At 34.9% G+C, this 21475-nt stretch overlaps 2 protein-coding genes across 6 annotated transcripts in view; one reads left to right on the forward strand and one right to left on the reverse strand.

The window, feature by feature from the left end:
- Positions 1-4623: 4623 nt before the first annotated feature.
- Positions 4624-5917, reverse strand: LOC131432362 (protein unc-50 homolog). 2 transcript variants are annotated; one of them, XM_058598594.1, is made up of 4 exons: positions 5712-5799; positions 5373-5658; positions 5251-5316; positions 4624-5190 (listed from the first exon to the last, which is right to left on the reverse strand). In XM_058598594.1, exons 2-4 carry the CDS (start codon positions 5623-5625, stop codon positions 4694-4696), a joined length of 816 nt encoding a protein of 271 aa, XP_058454577.1. In that variant the 5' UTR covers positions 5626-5658; positions 5712-5799; the 3' UTR covers positions 4624-4693. The 2 variants fall into 2 exon arrangements, with proteins under 2 accessions (XP_058454577.1, XP_058454575.1); XM_058598592.1 differs by having other exon boundaries at positions 5373-5917.
- A 2228-nt stretch (positions 5918-8145) lies between these two features.
- LOC131427382 (mothers against decapentaplegic homolog 4) overlaps positions 8146-21475 on the forward strand; it is a 34130-nt gene continuing 20800 nt past the window's right edge. For 3 of the 4 annotated variants that reach the window (XM_058590524.1, XM_058590525.1, XM_058590526.1), the window contains exon 1: positions 8146-8952. In XM_058590524.1, the coding sequence (XP_058446507.1) occupies positions 8892-8952 (61 nt within the window). In that variant the 5' untranslated portion in view covers positions 8146-8891. The remainder of the gene's footprint in view (positions 8953-21475) is intronic. The other variant, XM_058590523.1, reaches the window with a different exon arrangement.

Consider the following 21475-nt stretch of genomic DNA (forward strand, 5'->3'; position numbering starts at 1 on the left):
TAGCGACACCTGCGCATGGAAAAAAAAATTAAGAATACGAGGATTCTGGATTGGCTTTCAAACGTAAAACTCAAATCAACTCCGCGCCTTCTATGTTTTTATTTTATGGCCCAAGGAAACGATGATGTTAGCAAATTATCACATAAAGCAACATAGAAATTGAGTATTGAATGCGGAAATAGGAAATAGTAATATTTTCTTAAACAAACCTACTGAATGAGTAAAACCTTTCGCATTCGTTTAACTTTTGCATAAAAAAATAAACATATCGTTTTTGTCAATACTGAACTAGATTTAGATTTATTTTTACCTGGAGCTGTTAGCGGAATGTATTCAATAGTTGCACTATTTATGTACCATTTAATTCCACTATTTCACTGTCACGCTATTACACTTTCACGAAGTCACTATACTTTAATGAAGCATAACAAACGTTACAATACAGATACGCGTATTTCGGAATATTATTTACATCCTTCTTCAGTGTATCGCTTTTATAAGGAAACAAACAAACATTCCTATGTATTTTAAAAGCATAATAGTTTGTACAACAGCGCCATCTACATGTCGAACTGTCGTTAGAAGGCCAGTTCTTTAGCTCGGTAGTTGTGATTTGAAATTATTTTTTCGTTTATCCAATAATACAAAAGGATATCAGCAAAAAATATAACCAATTTGAAAGCGTTTTGTACTACTTTTTCTAGTGTAAAAACGACTGATTATGCGAAATCTTCAGAAGGTGTAGAATCAGTATAGGTTAGTTTCTAATCGACTAGCATTTTTATATAGCCAATACTCACCACTGTTCTGTAATTTGATAGAATCTGAATATTTCGATCGAGTAAAAAAATATGCATGCTGTAATTCGAGCGTGTGATGCTTTTGAATGGCAAATTCGAACACAAACTCGAATGCAAAATTTCTTATTCGATCGAAATAATCTTATTCGAACGAAATACTGAATTAGGGTGAGTTTGATGACAACATCTCGAGTATCAGAATAAGGTATTATGTCCCGTTTTAAAATAAAAATTGTTGTTTATGCTCAATTAAATGAAATTTACATTGCCATCTCAAAGCCAAAAAAACTTCTGCGATGATTTTCCGAATTTTCGTTTTCAACAGGAGTTGTTGAAACACATAACTCTATTTAAAAAAATCTTATTGATTTGACAACTCATGTAAAAAGCAACACCTGCGTTTCCTTTAAACGTAAATGTGCCAATTGCTGTATCTATGGGATGTCGGATTTTTCGAATTACTGGATTACTAAATAATCGGATTATTTATTCGATTATCATTACAATATTTTCGAATTATTCAAATAGTTTTATAATCGAATGTTAGTTTCAAACTAATCGATTTAATTTTATTCGATTATTTGGGCCAATAATCGATTACTCGATCAACCGATCGACATTTCGACATCCGTAGTTTCATTTATCTTAAATAGCACAGGTTATATTGTACGAATCAAATACGTTTTTATATTTGAATAAAATTGACAAAATAATTCTTGGAAAAAAATAAATATTAAAATGTGACCGTGTTCCTAGGCTTAATTTTAAAATTTTTTAGCCCAAACAATTTTTTTAAAATAATTATAGTTTCACAAATTAGTTTCAATTAATTCATTGCATTAGATTGCAAAAAATGAAAATTTCACACGACAAAAAATTTATAACCAAACCACAAACGAATTTCCAGACATGACAGTCACGACAGTCCTCCGTGAAACTGGCACCAATGGTGATAATTTGGTTGCACTCAGAGATGTCAGATATTTTCAAAGAAAATCTGTATTACCCTGTATAAAAAATCTGTATTTATCTGTATTCACTAATAAAATGAAATTTCTATAATGAAATGATGTTGCACCAAACACAAATAATAATTTAAATGTATTAATTATTAAAAAATAAATAAATAATTTGTATTTGGTTGAACGCTATCTCAACAGATTATGGTTAAAGAATAAGATTTTCGATGAGCATTTATTTTTAATATTTTCGTAGTTCACTGAAATATGTAAAGACAAAATTTAATATGAATGTATTTTCAACCATAATTAAATACCAGACCAGCAGAAGAATATACTTACCTCTTTTGGTCTGCTAATGTCAGCAAGCCAAAGGGCCCTGCCAATTCAGCAGCCAAAGGGGCCCTGTTAGAGTGCAAGCGATAAATCTGCTCAGCTTTCCATCTGACAAGGTCCTTTTAATTTACTGTAAGTGCATTACTCGCTTCGGTCAGTACCAAGTTTGGCTCTGCTTTCTCGTGCTCACTCTGTCTATTTTTTTTTTGTGTTGATCATTAAATATCTGCACACAAATTTTTACTTTAATTTGTGATTTGTCCGTTGATTAATAAACTTTCATAAACGAATTTCCAGACATGACAGTCACGATCTTTTTTTGGCGCACATCTGTGGTCCTCCGTGAAACTGGCACCAATGGTGATACATTGGTTGCATTGCTGAGTTTCCATCATACATTCATAATGCAAATGCCAAACAGTGAGAACCCTTTCGATTCGGTAGCTCATTTGTATATATTGTGGTTTTATGGCACACTATGGTTGAAATGATAACAATGCAATTAATCTCGCGCTCCACCAAACGGTGAGTGCGGTCATTTCAGAAGGTACCGGGAACGAACCACATTTTTTAAAAATGTTTATAAGCACGTACATGTCTTTATTATTTATCTTTGCTTTCATCTCGTCACTGCAATCAAATACTAAAAGATAGCTCAGACAAAAACAGTTTAATTTTTCTTTATAACTTCTTGTGAAATCTGTATAAATCTGTATTAAATTTAGGGAATCTGTATGAAATCTGTATTCTGTATTAGACCTGTATGAGGTTGTAAAAATCTGTATAATACAAATAAATCTGTATAAATGGCATCTCTGGTTGCACTGCTGAGCTCACATCATCGCATTCATAATGCAAATGTCAAACCGTGAGAACCCTTTCGATACGTTAGCTCATTTGTATATATTGAGATTTCATGCCACACTTTGGTTAAAATGATAACAATGCAGAAAATCTCGCGCTCCACCAAGCGGTGAGTGCGGTCATTTTAGAAGGTGCCGGGAACGGACCACATTTTTTTTAAATATTTGTAAGCACATACATATCTTTTTTATTTATCTTTGACCAAACTGCAATTTTTTAATACTTGTACTGATATATCTTATGGAAAATCAATATCGGCAAAAGTGTGAAATCGTATTGATGTTCGAGTAGCATACTATAAACTAATCAGGATTAGTAAACTGTCGACATAAACGTTATCGAAATAATTAGTGTAAATAGACCAACCATCGAGGTAAATGAAAGAGTTTATCGTAGAGCAATGATCATGCCAGTGCAACTAAATTCTTTAGTAAAAGAAATAAGCTGATTTTGTCAATTGATTCAACGGTGAGAACTTGACATTTTTGTTGTCCCGAACGAGTTTTAAGCGAATTACAGTAATAAAAACTTACAAAATCCTAACAATGTAATTCACAACATCTATAATATTATGTTCTTCTATTCCATATCGAGGTAGTGTTGAACAAATTAGTGAAATATGAACTCAAAGCTATCCATCAGTTTCTGCGCATTTATCACGACTGTATGAGCCATTGTTGAGTTGAATTCTACATGTTTTTACAATGCTATTGTAAATCTGAAAAGGGCGATTGTTGGACTCGAATAGGATTATTGCTATTCTAGTTATTATTTAAGTTTCGTTACTCCAAAATATAGCATTGAATGTCGATATATAGCACGGTGGAAGGTTGTTGTAAAATAATGCTCTGTTACGTTTTGAATGCAAATTTAATGCACATTGCTTTAATGTATGTAGGATTAGTGTAATCATACATTGTATAATGTAGAAATAGAGTTGTAAACTTGTAAATGTGCAGTGATATGATGCATATGGTTACTTGGGTTATAAATTTTGGAAGAATATATATATATATATATATATATATATATATATATATATATATATATATATATATATATATATATATATATATATATATATATATATACATATATATATATATATATATATATATATATATATATATATATATATATATATATATATATATATATATATATATATATATATATATATATATATATATATATAAATTCTGTATATTGTTTGCAGTGTTCATACAGGACTTTTCTAAAATTTGACTTGACGGCCTTGGACACCGGAAAATGCCTTGGAAAACATGTATACTGTCCATTCTAAATTAAGCATGTGATTCGAAAAAGTAGAGCACACGGATCAAGTAGGCTCAGTAAATTAGCCACACAACACAGATCGATGCGCGCCAAACGATTTTAATAATAATCTATTATTCATATGTTACTCTTCATTTGGCAATCATGGCACAACTCGCTACGCGCCAAACAATCATCCAAGATCTAACATGTATTGAGTGGAAAATTTCTAATTCCATACAAATTGTAGATTTTGATTTTCTCCACTTTTTCGATGGATTTTCCTTATTATTTATATTGTAGAGAAAGTCGATTACAAGCACTAGGTATGACTATGCCAAAAGCAAATAACCACAAATTTATTTTTTTTGTCAAAATAAAGACGATAATGTGTTTGTCAATACTTTATTTTTTATGAAAAGTAGCCTACATCAGTCACATTATTGCAGATCTCACATCCTACAAAACTCGATAGTGATAGAAGTACATCAGGGACACACTCAAGTTCCAACGCATAATTATCGTAACTACATAAAATAAAAACAACAACGGCAGTACAACAAGAATAACTCGCGTGTTTCGCAATCCTGGAACTACACTATAGCCCAGAAAGGTTATATAAATGTAATAACTTAAGGCTGCCAACCAAATCGTGTTCCCTATAAAAGTTGATATAAACCACTCGTGACTAATCAGTGGATGGTAGAAAAAAAGCTGGATAAAGTGCAGTAGAACTAGCGGAGGAAAAAAAGCATTCAGGTGCACATCGAAGGCATAGCCCCATTCTACATCCATATCAGATATTTGATCCCGCAGGTACTTGTTCGAGACAACCCACAGTATTGTAGCAACAATCATCCCGCACAAAATGCAGTCCACAAACACCACATACAAGAGAAATAGTATACTCTGGCCTATTCCTAAACTGAGAACCCATGCAAATCCAATTGATGTCACTAGAAATGAAAGGTTTTTTAAATAATATATCGCACAAGAATTCAAATCATAAATCTTACCGCAAAGACATCCAACAAGCAACACTAGAAACGCCGGATCATCGCGAGCAAACTGTGATTTGGTTTCTAAAAAGTGTGCAATTGTATAAAATGTAATATCATTTAAAATCATGATGCCTTACGCTTCCTGTAGTTAAAATTTCTGTACACCTTTTTCGGAGCAATGAATAAGTAAAGCATTTGCCACATTGCATATTCGAAGTCCATCTGATCAAACTTGACAAATCGTCGAAGATATTTGTAACTTTTGTTTGTAGCACTCATGCAATCTGTTCGATAACTGGCCGGAGGAGGCAATGGTGATGTGGTTCTTGATGACATCCCCAACAAAGAACTGTTACTACGTGACGGTGTTGGAGAAGTAGAATACTTCATTATGTTATATCTGTTAAATACAGTACGAATAATCTAATCGGTGATTTAGAAAGGCATGGACTATGCTTAGTCTGATTTAAAATTACTCAAGAATTTTCACTGTTTTCACCAGCAAATAGAAAAAAATATTCATAATTCACAATATTTTGTTTTGATTCTACCGTCAGATTCGGCTGTCATGCAGAGATGCCAGGTAAAAATTTCAAATGTCTGCAGACAGGGTCTGTAAATCTGAAAAAAAATCTGCAGTCAGCAAGTATGGCTTGCTGGCAGCAATTTCTCTATAAAGTATAACATGCAAAACTGACTTGGCGAGCAAAAAAAAAAAAAAGGTCGCGGAAATTTCAAATTTTTCTGTAAATATAGATGAAAGTCAGCGAGAATTTCAAAAGTCTGTAAAAATCTGCGAGAATTTCAAAAGTCTGCAAAAGTCTGCACAACAAAAAATGTCTGCAGCACTATACCCCAAATCTGCAGATTTACAGACAAATCTGCAGACCTGGCATCTCTGCTGTCATGGAATGACAATCCATAAAAACACACTAATTTAAGATATAATAACTCAACACTGGAGACAAATATCAAATGAACGTAAATCTAATTTTAATTTTAGGTGACATATTATATGAGATACATGTTGGTATTTATACAGATTGTTGTGCAGATAATTCAATTTTCATACAGATAAATACCGATTTTTGTGTTCAATGGCCTAATGTTGACCCAGACGTTGCGACCTTACAAATATCACTCTCAGTCTTCTGACATAGGAACAAACAAAAATCGAAAGCTTCAGAATAATGTTGTATTGATCATGCAGCATTTTTATATATTTTCACAATTAAACAAAATAAATTTTTACATGTTTGTGTACATAACTTTTTCGAAACATTTACAATTCAAAATAATGACCCATGAAAACTAATTTATGCTCTCATGCGCAGTATAATTATATATAATTCAGAAAATACCATTTTCAGAAGTTACGGTAATCATCAACTTCATGTCCCTCTGGTTCCACAAAACATGACACGAATGTAAGATTTTCCATAGAATTACAAAGTTGCATGTTTCAAGAACGATCCATCCAAGAAGTAAATTATGTGTTACATCTACAATTTTAAAGAGAGTACGTAAAACTTTACTGAACTGAAGCTTCTAACATCATTTTGGTTGAATACTGTGCACAAATCTGATAATTACTTACACTTATTCTCGAGTTGGCGGTTCAATGCATAGGGCGCTGGTCTTACAAGCCAGTTGCCGTAAGTTCGAGTCTCGAGACCTGGAAGAATTCTTGGAGATAATGCAGAAGCTATGTAATGGCTCTGTACGCTAAGAATCAGCTGCGAAATCTGTTGAAACAGAAGGTCGAGATTATCCAGGTCTCGCTTCCTGTTCCGGAAATACATGGTAGTATGTATGAAATTACAACCTGACATATAAGGGACCCTTATACGAGAACGAGTAATGTAATTTTTAATGATTACTAGGTTATGACATTCCAAATTTGTATGGGGATCTCACCATTACTCCCCTCACACGTTCATTAAAATTTACTACTTTTTAGTAATGACACTTTTAATGATTGTGTAAGGGCTTTTATAGAGCGATAAAATGTAAAAATTCTCTCAAATTTGGCTCAAAATGTGTTTCATTTTATAGATAATGCTAGTTGCTGGCCAAACAAACTGATTTAAAAAAACGAACTCTTCATTTTCTCAGAGACAGTTGAGTCGATTTTCACAAAATTAGGCTTAAATAAAAGGGTCTACGACTATAAAAATAAACTTATTTTGGTTTCTGTTCGTATCTGACTTTCGGTTCCTGAACAACAAGGTGAGATGTGTTAAAACTTAAACCATCATCTAGAACGAAAATCTCCTAATGGGAACATTCTATATGACAACTTGATTGTCAAACGATATCATTTCGATCATAATGTTATGTGGACACTTCGACATGATATGCATATCGTCTCGATATATCAAGTGATATCAGCGCTAATGTGAACATGGTATAAGACAGTAAACGTCAGTTAAACAGAAATCAACAAACGAAAATTAGGATGAAAAAGTTTGTAAAAATTACTCTGAACATTCAAAGTTAGGATTATTCTACATACATTTTTTTAATTTATTTATTACTTTTTTTTTCGTAACCCGATTGTTCTACTATACTCAGCTGGTAAAAAATACTGCGGTTTTTTGTGCTAATTCTACAACTTCGCAGATAGTTAAGATTGTGGCTATTCTTTGTGTTTCTAGTAGACAATAAATTAATTTTCAGTATTATTTAAATATTGAACAGAAATAAATTTGCAAATCCTCATTCTAAGTTTTCTACTCCAGCATCTCGTGGTATATTGTCCTTAAGAAAATAAAATGAAAAATGAAATTTATATTTTAAAAATGATAGCAACACATTTATAAATTGGACAATTTTCAAATCTGACTTTTCGGAATACGTCCCTTTAGGAATGTTCGCTACGATTCGCCATTTTAAAAAACTTATCGGTCGGTCTAGGAAGTGAAGTTTCGGTGAACGATTTCAAATGAAATTTTCGCGATTTTTACGCCGGATATGTTACGCTTAGAAGTGCTTAATGATTCACAAAGTTTTGAATGTTTGACCTCGTCGCCAATGAAAAATGTAGATCATTCTGACTAATCGGAAAACAATCATAACTAGGCAGTGAAAATTTGTAGTTTGAATTTCTCTGGCAGGGTTCTATTCCTTTTAATAGCTAACGTCGTCAGCATTGCAGAAAACCGAACAGTGAAATAAAAAATCATAGCAAGGAAGAGTAAGAACAGGATGGGATCAGTTTTGAATAATTAATTTACAAGAAAACGATCCGTGTTTTACTGATATTGCATCGACAATCTCACGAAAGAAAAAAGATGGATTATTTTCTTATACCAAAGCCAACATAAAAAATGATAAAGCTGTAAACAATAATAGCTTTGTTTGTTTTACACTGGGCTTTGGCTGACTTGTCTATTGAAGTGAAAGTAGTTTTTGTTCTGCCCACATATTCGTGCCTCGATGTAGGGTAGTACGCTTAGCAAGAGGTCTGGTGGAAACGTGTTTAGTGATTAATTTGGTCAACATTCAGTGTCTTTGTCAGTAACAGGAAAAGTACCGAGGAGGGCTATTTCTATAGGATATAAAGGAAACTACGATTTGGCCACAGGGCGTGCGTGTCTTCATTCGGTACAGTGGATTCCAAAAGTAACCTGGGTCTTACCCAGGACTTCGAAAGGATGGTGGGTTTATCGGGCGGTGCACACCTGTACGCAGCTGGACTTCCTCCTGCACAGGAAAGTAAGTAGAGGATCAAAAGTACATCAGGTCGACTGAGAATATGCGTTGAGTTAGAAACATTTAAACCCTTAAACAAACTTGGTAGACACAACTCTTGTCAGGAATGCAATATTTTTTTTTATATAATTCAAGCGTAGAATTAAATTAGATATATTGATTATCGGTAAAAATTCCAAATGTGTTTCTCGATTTTCTTTTGAGATCTTATTTATTAAAAAATGCAACACTGCTTTCCAGTTGTGAACTGCAAAGTTTTGGTTTTATCATGTAAGACAGTTCCTGATTAATGTTGCAAATATTTCTACGACAACAAAACGCAACCGTGAGACGATAAAAGTTCATAATTACCAAAATTGAAGTGACGTATGGAAGTCACCCGCTCGCATGAGTAGCAAATCAGATACACAATTCAAGCAGCTTGAGCAGTGCAATATGGACTTACCATTTTAGTTATTAATCCTTTGTACCAGACAATGTCGAATGATTTTTCAACCTCGAGATATTTCGGTATTCCACCGGAATAAATAAGCCCGATATGGAAAATTTTCAATGTTTTTGGCATAGCCGTTCTAAGCACTCATCAACTAGATAAAATTCAGCAGTTTTTTATGGCACAACCAGACCTTTATTTTGACTTTAAGTTTGTGAAAAAAAAACGGTTGGGTTATCTTTAAAAAAGTATTTTGCATCGTCACTCTAAACTCTTGGAGTGAGCTCTGTTTGAAAATATTGGACCACTATTTCTGGTACTTCCAAATCCGGAAATTGAGGTTCGGCCGGTTTGGCAACAACGCCTGCGTATCGGAATAATTTCTAGCACACAATAGTTTTTTCGTTCTTCGCATTGTCATTTTGAAAAACGTTTTTAACATCCATTACCATATAATATAGCTCTCATTAAATGAACCACGCCGCAGCCGGCATCAAGCCAATAATCCCTGATCGTTTTTCAGTAGCCGTCATTCAACTCGTTGCTTCGCAAAAAAAAATTTTGAATTCGCTTTCTATCAATTCAGTATTGGAACCGGAAGTTCAGTTCGCTTTCACATCTTATCCAAGTCAGTCGATAAAACAAAACCGCTTACGTTCGGGACGGAAGAAACCAAGTACAGTATTGTGTAGTGAATAATAAAACGATCTCGAAATGAGTAAACCAAACGAACAAAAGCTACCGCTGCCACGAAAGAATACAATTGTTGTTGACTTCAGGCATTGCAAAATTCGACCTTTAATACGAGAACTTGAAGGTTTGCTTAAGGAGCAAATGCATCTTGACATTAAACGTATCCATTTACTTCAAGCTTGTACGCAAATAGGCCTGAATAAAAATATCTTTAAAAGAAAGAAAAAACCGGAAATTGCATCGAGATGAAATTTAAAACGTACGTAAAGTACTGTAAGACCTTTCATTTGAATTGGTTTTACCATCTAAGAAATCCAAGTGAGATACATTTTAGAGTTTTTAACTATTTACGAAACCGGAAATTGGATACCAGTATAACTGAAGTGAGATTACTTGGCAATCTTTTAGCAAGGTTTACAAACTAGAAAAATTTATGAACAATTTTCAAGGAAATTGGAGCTCCTCGAAAATCGATTTTTTTACGCTAATCATCCGCTTTGGAATTGAATTTCTGAGAAAAGCTAGAGCGCAAAATGTTAGATACATACATACACAAATACATTTTTCGCTCTCGAAGAACTAATTCTAATGGTAAGTGAGACTCAGTTAAAAAGTTGATTTTCACAGTGATTGCATAACCTTTCTATATGAGAAAGGCACAAAACGCGGGTGGATAACGTCATAGGCTTAACCGTATTGCCGTAAATACGAATAAGACTAATACGCATCCTTCCATATTTCTTAAATGTTATATAATGTTAAGTACGTTCTATAAGAATTGCTATTAACTATATTTGAATGCGTTTTGCTGTGATGAGAGGGACCAGCAGGATAATGCTGGATGAAGTTTTCATTCACTTCAGTTGAGTTTAGATTATAGATCGTACTAAAAGTACTTGGGGAAAAGGAAGAGTTACATTTTCCGTGCTACCTATTTGTATATTGAAACATGTTCTCTCATGCACTATGTGGCTTAGTTGGTAGAGCATCTTCACGGTAAGAAGAAAGTTGCGCTTTCGATTCCAGACCCTAGTGTTTCTTTTTCGCAAAATCAGTTGCGTTTCGTTCTCATGTGCACCTCGTACACTGCACAACCGGTCAATTTGAAGGATTCGACTGCATCCCTAGTCGCATTAAATTATTTGTTAGATTCTCTATTCGATGAAACAGGGTAATTGGACCAATACAAAATAATGAACCACTTTGTTTATTTAAATAAATTTAGGTATAATCAACAGACACATAATGGTCCCAATGATAATTTCTAGTAGTATATAAAAAAATTCCAAGTATCCTATTGCGTGATAGATTGAAGTCGAATCATGATGAAACGCGATTGAATGATCTCAGCAAGCCAATAATAGCATTGTTAGCACCGTAGTTAGTTCGTCATAAAGGAAGTCGAAGAAATGCACTGTTGCGAAGAGCACGGACGTTGATATTAATTTCGCGGAGCAAAGCAGGGCAATCAATCCTATCGGTCTGCTATCAATAAAGCACGTGCAACATCTCGACGAACTTGTAGTGTATCGAGACCGATTAGTAACCCGCGACTTTCGTAGCTTGGTAGTTGGAGATGATTGTTCCACGGTAAGCGTCGTAGAGCGAAGCAAATGAATCTGCGTTGTATCGATTAGACTCTATGAGCTCCGTTTATGTAGGGATGAACGAACAAGTGAACAAAACAGAGATTTCAAACAGTACACGTCTGTAAAATGTTTAACCATCCTCATTACAAATCCTAGGTAACGAGAAGCTTTAGAAACGATATAGCTGATGTGTTGCTTGAATGTCAGTTGCTCATCGAAAAAGACACCAAGGTCTTTAACACACATCGTTCTGACTATCGGGATCCTTCCAGAAAGTAATCAAAATGAAATGGCTCTTTCTTCTTCGAGAACGTAATGGTCGAGCATTTGTCAGGATTCAATTTCATACGGTTTACTTTACGCCACTCGGCAAAGCTCAACAACTGTCTTTGTAGAAAAGCTGCATCTACTGGGCTTCGAATGTAATAGTAGATTTTTACGTCATCGGCAAACGATAGACGAGGGCCCTCTAGAGTAAAGTTGACGTCGTTGAAGTACAGTAAAAATATTAAAGGCCCGAGATGGCTATCCAGCGGAATGCCGGACGAAGCGATAAACTCATTGAAAACGTGATCGTCGATTTTCACTGCTAAACGACGATATGAATGCAGCCATCGAAGGATGATAGAGCCGAATCTAAGTCTTTCCAATTTAGCAATTGTTATATTGTTCAAATACTCGTCGACACATGAGTTCATACCACCCACGTTTTGGTAGTAAATCTGCAGATTGAAGTTCCTTGATCGGACATGCGATGAAAGACTGGAAACGGATCAGTGCTAGAACCGTTCAATGCAGAGCACTTGCCATTTGTGGTGGTTTAGAATCGCTGGCTGCAGTGGCTCGACTGTGGTGTTAACTACCAAACTATTATCCTTTACATCTTACGTGACCAACGCCATGTCCAATGGTATTCAGACGGACGTAATCTATACCGATCTTTCCCTCACCTTCGATAAAATTAACCATGACATCACAATAGCAAAACTGGATCTACTTGGTTTTGGTACAAACGTCCTTCGATGGATACAATCATATCTCAGGAATCGTCATCTTGTGGTTAAAATTGACGATTGTGCTTTGGAAGAATTTGTTGCAACATCTGGAATTCCACAGGGGAGCCATCTCGGCCCTTTGATCTTCTGTCTTTACTTTAACGACGTTATTTTTTCTCTGAAAGGACCGCGCATATCTTTTGCAGATGACCTCAAGATCTACCGTGTTATTCGCACCTCAGAGGATGCGACGTTTCTTCAGCGACAAATGGCAATCTTTTCGGATTGGTGCACATTGAATCACATGACCGTTAATCCAGAAAAATGTTCGATAATTACGTTTACGAGAAAAAAGTGCCTTTGAAATTCGAATACTTTATTGAGCGATTCATGATTGGTAGATCGACGTGTATCAAAGACCTCGGCGTTTTTCTTGACGAACAGTCAACATTCAAGCAACACACCAACTACATTGCGGCTAAAGCTTCTCGCTGCCTTGGATTCGTGATGAGAATGGCTAAGCATTTTACGGAGGTTTACTGCTTGAAATCCCTATACTTTTCACTCGTTCGCTCCACTCTGGAATATTGTTCAGCTGTTCGGAACCCTCACTACCTCAATGGCGTTAATAGAATCTAGTCGATTCAACGTAGATTCGCTCTTTGCCGTTTACTTTGGACCAATCCTCATCACTCACCGAGCTATGAAAGTCGCGGATTGCTAATCGGTATAGACACACTGCAAGTAAGACGGGAGCTATCGCGTGCTTTAATGATAGCAGATGTTTTAAACGATAGAATCGACTGCCCTACTTTGCTCCGTGAAGTCAACATCAATGTTCGTCCTCGAGCTCTTCGCAACAATTTTTTCGACTTCCTTTACGCCGCACTAACTACGGAATAAACGGTGCGTTTATCGGCTTACAACGGTCATTCAGTCGAGTGTCATCTGAGTTCGACTTCGATCTTTCACGGCATAAAACAAGGACCAAATTCTTACATAGTGTTAGAATTAATCATTAGGACCACATCTTGTCTGTTGTTTTCACAATAAATAAATAAATAACAGTACAATATGCACAAATTCATCCTAAGCTACTTGCGCTTGCTGGTCCAGCGAATTTTTCATATCGCATTGCCGTGACCGTGGCGCTCTGAACTCGAGCACTTTGTCTTGTTCATTGAAATTGTGTGTATTTACGCACATCTCATACACGCAGAAAAAATTATTTCAAATTTTAATATATTACACTTTGAATTCGAAGATATTTTTTTTGAATCGGCGCTTATTTTAATTTTCCTTTGATTCAAATACATTTGATATTTACTTCAAAGCAAAAAAAAATATTTCTTCGCGCACAGAAATAAAATGAGCATTAAATTTAAATATATTGTGCTTTGAATTCAAATATATTTCATTTCCACCTGAATTTCATTTCACTTGGACTCAAATACAATTGTTATTTGATTCAAAGCAAATTAGTTTTGTTTCTAGAATCAGGCTTTCGTGCGACTGTGTGTAGATTCAATGATAGATTTTTTTAATTCAATAAATTGTTATTTAAAAACAATTTTCGACTAATTATTGTTAATTAAATTTTTATTTATTATTATTTTTTTTTTCCCTTTATGGGCTGCTCTGGCCGAGGGGGGTGGTTACAACGATCCACACTTTCCATACCAGACGAACTAGGCTATGGTGCCCAAATGAACACTAGTAACGAAGGAGGAAATCCTCCAGCATGTAACCCAAGCGACAGATTCCTTTGCGGCTATCAATTTGCAACGAAACATACGAGTATCTTCTATTGCAAGTTCGCCAGAGAATTTGTCACTTGAGCAGGAAGTGTGTGCTTCACCCTGTAACCAGTCAATCATTGAGTCGTGCGTCTCTGTCGTATTCGTATTTTGTCATCCTACCAGCTGCTTCTGTGTCTTAAATGTCCTCGTCGATGAAACTTTGCAAATTTCGCATTGTATCCGCTTCGGTCTTGTCCCTGCTTTCCTAAATAGTCTTATATGTCTGAAGCGGTACAAACGATTATTACTTTAAAGTTCCTAAACAGATGTAGATATGTTTGATCTACTAACACTATCCATTCTAATCTGCTCTGATTAATTCTATCTTTGTCGAAGTTACGTTACATTTCCTTTTCCCCATTGCATCGCTTTTTTATTATGCCGGAGAAACCTGTTAATATCTCAATGTGATAATTTATCAAGAATAAAGAAATAAATATTTATAATATTACAATAACAACAACAATAATAATAATGATAATAATAAAAGTAATAATAAAAATAGAAATATTGTGACTTACCAAAAGTTAATATGTCATCAAAAGATTTATTACAATAACATACCAATGTTTCGTCGTTTCACTGGGGCTCTTGATTTGTTTTCAATTTCCTTTTGGTATTCCTGTAGCATCCTAGTATATCCATATCGTTTTTGTCTATAATCTTTTATTTTGATATTTTCTCGTGATAAGAATAAAAGAAAATTAGGTGTTAGTAAGCTTGTTAAATTATATAATGTAAGGATGCGCATTTAACACTAGATTGCCCAGGAAAGTCACAATATGTAAACAATGGAAGGACCGCGTGAAATTCTGTGAACTTTTTTAATTCTTTATTTACCGATATATGCACTTAGGAATACTGCACTAGCTTTTATTTATTCTGTCACAGTTTATATTATTGACTTTCTCTCTTTCCATCATTCTGACTGCCTTTGAGCAGTCTAGGTCTAAACTAAGTGTTGGGCCTTCTAGTGTTGAGCACGCATCCAGGAAACAAGAACTACATGTATTTCGTGAAGAAATACTAGGTGTGATTGGATGAAATGGTCCACGTGAACCGCTCTCTTCCAGAAACACACATCTCACACTCTTAGTTAGAAGGTGACATCTGTGTCCAAGTTTGAGAAATCTAAGTACATTCAAACCTTTCCCGATATGAGAGTGTATTCACACTTGATTAATCAGTTTCGTCATCATTGCAATTTGTAAACATTACCGATACCGAGCCGGATCGGAAAGGTTTGAAAGTTCTTAAACGGTTCATAGGATATCAATTTACTCCTATTCCTGATAACAATAGTCCTCCTTTTAGAATTAAATTCACCAAGCTCAGGACGAATATGATATATTAATATTCATCCCAACTGGATCAAAATAATTCAAATTGGTGACCAATTCCAGGCATAAGAATGCTCGAAGCCACCTAATGACCTATTGTCAATTTCAAGCATTATTAGTCCTGTCCACTCCGTGATCGATTCAGACAACACAATAATTTTCATCTTTTAAATTTATAAGCTAACGATCGATCTCGGTATGGTCAGACTTTGTAAATACGCGAAGTGTAAATTGACTCCCACCCCCATCCACCAAGCGGGGGTACGCACCCTGTAGCTCATCATCCAAAGCCTAGGGTATTAAATTTTTATTTATTATTGAATGCATTTAGTGCGCCCAGCTAAGTACAAGGTCCGCCATGTAACTTTTTTTTAAACATGAAATAAAACACAAACGGTTCATCCGATTTCAAAATTTATTTTTTCATATTAAAGTACAGTAGCGCTCGCCATTGACCGTGGCGGTGGCTCCTGCCTCATTTTCGAACAAAAATGGCCCAATGATGCCGCCAGACCAAAATCCGCACCAAACCGTCACTCTCTGAGGATGCATTGGCTTCTCCATGATAACGTACGGGTTTTCCGTCCCCCAGATGCGACAATTTTGCTCGCCGAGATGAAAATGTGCCTCATCTTTTCTTCCCATTTTCATACGTAATTTTCGCACACATTCCGCAACATAACCAAGATTTTCAAAGTAAAACTGCACTATTTTCACGCGTTCCTCAAGCGTATACACAACCATTTTCGTTCAGCGGAAGGGTAAAACTAAGTTTCTGCCAAATCAGAAGTGACATTAAGGTTACCAATGTCAAAATAACCGCTAGTTCAAAAAAAAAGTTAGATGGCGGACCCTGTATGGTTGCGGTATTGACTCCTCAGCTTCCTTTCGTTCAATAATTTCCAAAAGCTCTACTGTGAAACCGTTCTCTGGAATGAATACAAATGTAAGTTCTTTGTACATACATAATTCATAACCTAGCTTGCCTATGAAAGCACTCACTATAATATCGCCCAATTCGAACGATTTTAATGGTGCAGATGATTTAAATTCGTCAACTGTGATGTGATGTGATATGAAGTGAAGCCACCATCAGTTCAAGGACTTGCCAGTGGATGCGGGTAGACTTACAGTAGCCCCGATATGACTCATCCATTCACCTTCTTACTATAGCTGTTACCGAAAAGCGAACAAAAAGGGTTGGGCGGATATGTAAGTAGAGTTACTTACTCGTATTCCGCGGGAATAAAAGATGCTCTTCCAACCATAATATCCAGTGCATGGATGAAGCATATCGCTATACATGCTTGAACCCGCCTGATGGTTTGTTTGACAAGGGCGCATCAGACTCATTTCAAACCTTCAGAAGGAAACAAGTTTCCTTCAAGTGACTTGGGCTGGCTATCCACAATCCCTCGTCCAGTCATCAATTCGTCCGATGCCCTGATGCTTCCTTCCCTTTACGCCCTCGTGATAAATGTTTTATATTGATAAATACAATGAAACATAGTGTAATGAAATTAATATAACATAAAATGATATAATAGATTACAAAATAATATAACATAATATAATATAATTTAATTTAATATAATATAATACAATGTCATACAATATAATATAATATATTATAAACCAATATATATATATATATATATATATATATATATATATATATATATATATATATATATATAATAACAGTTAATGTAGAGTGTCAGTTATGCTCTTCTATCTTCGCAATACTGCAGGAAGTAGAATATTTCTCTTCTAATAACAATAATAATATCCACCTCTATAAAAATAATATATGTTATTATTATTGATGACGAATTAATAATAATAACAATAAATATAATAATGAAAGTAATAATGAAAAACAATGTAATGAATAATATATAATAAATAATAAAATGAATAAAATGATATGTTGCGATACGCTATGATATTATATTACTTGAATTTATATGACATTTCTCATCCTCTCATTCTGCCATCAACGCATTCCCTCGACCAATTGTCACCACAGACACACGTGTAGGCATGAAACAGGAACCAGTGAGGACCAAGCTCACCTTGTGACGACCTTGATAGTTAGTTAAAAGATTACTTTAAAAATGATAACTTATAAGGAAAACAAATTTATATTTTGCGCAGAGGTACGTAGTACTACTCAGAATAAACCCTATAATATAATATAATACAACAAAATGCAATACAATATTACATAATATAATAGAATACAATATAATATAATATAATATAATACAATATAATATGATATAATGCAATGCAGTATAATACCATACAACATAGTATATAACAACATAAAATAGTGTAAGACGATAATATATGAAACAAAATGCTATTATACAATATAACAGTTAATGTCGAAGTGCAAGTTACGCTCTTCTAATAATAATAATAATAATAATAAAAATAATAATAATAATACATGATGTAATAAACAACAGAAAAATATGTTGTAATATACTATGATAAACATTGCACTTTAGGATGGGCTTCTACCTACAAGCCATTTCGCACCCTCTCATTCTGCTACTAACGCAGAAGGCGATAGCATCCAGTCGACGCCGTTCTGCGCTCGGGGAGGCATGAGATATGGACTTGTGAGGACTTAGTTATCTCACCATTTGACGACCAGATGGTTTAAATTCGCCAACTGCCTCGAAAGTTTTTACTTTCTCGAACGACGTTTGAATGATGTAACAAAATAAAATCTTAGCAAAAGTTGTGTTAAATATCATGAAAGTACCTATGTTTGACTCAATGAAAATATTTTAGAATCAATAATCTCTGGCATTCGATTCAAGGACAGAAAATTTTAATCAACATCCATGAATTTGAAGCTAAGACTCAGTATATTTGATTTAGTTTGATTCAAGAGTCAACATAATTTTTTATTTGAATCTATCCAATGACATTTTTGGTTCAAATACATTTAAGGTACTGTAACAAGCATCTGAATCGAATAAATTTTTGATTTGATTAAAAAAAAACTTTGAAATTTGAATCCATATCTCAATATATTGGAATCTAATAGCCACAACTAAATTTGATTCAAAAAGAGTTTTATTTGATTCAAATTTTAATTCAAAAAGAGTTTAATTTGATTCAAACAATTGTTTCAAGTTGACTTAAAGACTCAATATATTAGAATCTAATGTGTTCTATTTCTCTGCGAGTATACATTAGACTTAATATTGGAGGTAAATCTTGTGTCTTTTCCGTGTACATACGTTAGTGCACAGATTCAAGAAGAGAAGCAATTACTCAGCTCAGCTCAGAGATTTGTTGTTCTGTTTCTCGTTTGGCTCTGAGAAGTTATGCATATCTTCAGTGGTTCATGCTTATGGCAGTTGAGAACAAATTGCTGTCTCATTTGTCTACTTCGAATTCTTTTTTTTGTGTTATGATAAGTTTAATAAAAAAATTCCCATCCAGAAGTATATCGTTTTTTCGTTGTATTGAAGAACACAAGCGAATATCCATTCCTCAATCTTTAGTTTTTACTTACGACGAATTGTTGCATCTGATACACCACATAAGCAGTGCACAACTCGTGAATTTTGTCACGAGACGCCACAGTGCAAAATTTTTCGCGATCATTCATCTATCTTCCTTTTAGATCTGTTTCTTCTGATAACAATACTAAAACCATAAAAGCTGAGTTCAAGCAAAGACATCATATTAACAAGATATCCAGCTCTCACATTTCCCGAACAAATCATTGGCAACATCCTTTTTTGCGAACATGTCGCCCTCAGGTGAGTCCGCATCGAATCTCATACATAGAAGTAGGGGAGAGAAATGTCAAATTCGTGCGCGCCAAAATAGCAGGGTTGCGCACCCATACGATTGACATGATATGTTGAATGTGATGCCGTGCGATGGCGTTGCTGAACTGAAGATTGAGATCGCTCCAAGCTGACAGGGTCTGGTTCAAGACAGCTTCTACCAAGGTACAATTTATTCTTAAACTTGTCTGATCTAAAAAAATATTGAAGACAATCGTAAGTACAAATCACAAATACTCTAAATTTACTTTATTTCTCTTACTCTCTTTCCCAGAATAAATCGTTAAAAACGTTTTTGCATCTTGTCCTAAAAGCCATTGCATTGAATATTAACCCGAGTCGGTTCTTTGTATCAAATTGACACAAATGTCAACTTCAAATCCTAATATATAAAAAAAAACCTGTTTTAATCTACCTAGGGGTGTAATGATGCCTTTATTTATATGTCCCATATTCTCTTATATAAATGTGTGGTATTATTTAAAATGATTTTCTGTGATTCTTGGAAAACAAGGTTTATCCATAAACTAGTATAACCTACAGAGTGCGACAGCACTCAGGCGGGTTAGGCCATCTTTAAGGAAACGGAATGATTTCCACTTTCGCAGGTACTTCCGGAACTCGTATAATCGGAATTGGTTCGAGAAAAGTTACAGGGGTTTGTTTTTGAATCTATGGCTAATGGCCGTTAATCGAAAACCGGTAACCAGGAAAGTGGAAACTAATTTCTTTAGCCGTCTACTGACAATGACTACCGGTTGGAATAGTTTTGAGGCAAGTTAAAAAATTATTTTATTCCGGAAGCTATTTCCGGTGCTTCCGGAATCGGAAACCGGGAATCAGAGTAGCCTAAACCGGTTTGTTTGGTTGTATATTGATAATGGCTACCGATTGAAGTAGATTCGAGGCCAGTTTAGATTTTTTTTTGCGTGTTTTGTTTCACCGCTCTAAGTGGTAGTATCAAATTTTAAACACACTTTAGCCTATAATTCCGGAACCGAAAGTCGGATCCGGATGAAATTTGGAAGTTTTGTATGAATCCATGAGACATTTCATTCAAACATAAGTTTGTGGAAATCAGTCGCGCCATCTGTGCGAAAAGTGAGGAAATAATTTGAAATAAGATCCTGTAATTCTGGAACCGTAAGTCGGATGGAAATAAAATTCCGGAACTTTGTAAGGGACGATTGTATCTTTCATTTGAATCTAATGAAATTCTCCATGGGAATAACATTCTAGTTAAACTTGAACAACGCTCCTTTGGTTATGGTTGATAACAAATTTTCCAGTATACGGAACCAGGTAGATACCCGATGAGTAGCAATGTGGTAGAAACAGGTGGGGCAAACACAACTCTTTTGAGTTAGTGAAATTAACTTTGCTTCAGCAAGTCAAGTAAAACTAAAAACCACGTGCTTGCTTTCGTCACATCATTCGGACTAGTTGGCATTGAATCAAAGCATGTTTATTTTTCATGCATGTCGTCATACTGAATTATTTACAAATTTTTGGTTATCAACGCAAGCAAGTCATGTGGTCTGCCCCACCTGTTTATATCACATTGGATGAGTAGTACCTCTACGGGCTGAGCTTTTCCCGTTTCGCTCGCAGCTACTCAGTCACTTTGTTAGCCGATACAGATTTGGTCATTCAGGGGTTAGCCTGATTTTGTGATTTTGGGGCACATAACCGTTAATAATATCCCAAGATTTTTAGCGGATCCTTTCATTAAAAAAAAATAAGTTTGTTTCATCTTCGCTATTCCACTCGACCATCTTTCCGGGCACCTTTTCGAAATTAAGCTAGGTTTATGTCATCTACAAACGCCTCTAGTTAACTTCCTTTAGTAACAATTTCTT

Source organism: Malaya genurostris, chromosome 2 (genome assembly GCF_030247185.1).
Source record: "Malaya genurostris strain Urasoe2022 chromosome 2, Malgen_1.1, whole genome shotgun sequence".
Lineage (NCBI taxonomy): Eukaryota > Metazoa > Arthropoda > Insecta > Diptera > Culicidae > Malaya > Malaya genurostris.

Excerpts from the sequence above, each read along its gene's own strand:
- LOC131432362 (XM_058598592.1), bottom strand. The coding sequence starts at position 5,625 with ATGAAGTATTCTACTTCTCCAACACCGTCACGTAGTAACAGTTCTTTG. Across the intron at positions 5,317-5,372 it reads AAATTTTAACTACAGGAAGC|AAACCAAATCACAGTTTGCT; the intron begins GTAAGGCATCAT and ends CACACTTTTTAG. Across the intron at positions 5,191-5,250 it reads GCTTGTTGGATGTCTTTGCG|TGACATCAATTGGATTTGCA; the intron begins GTAAGATTTATG and ends TTTCATTTCTAG.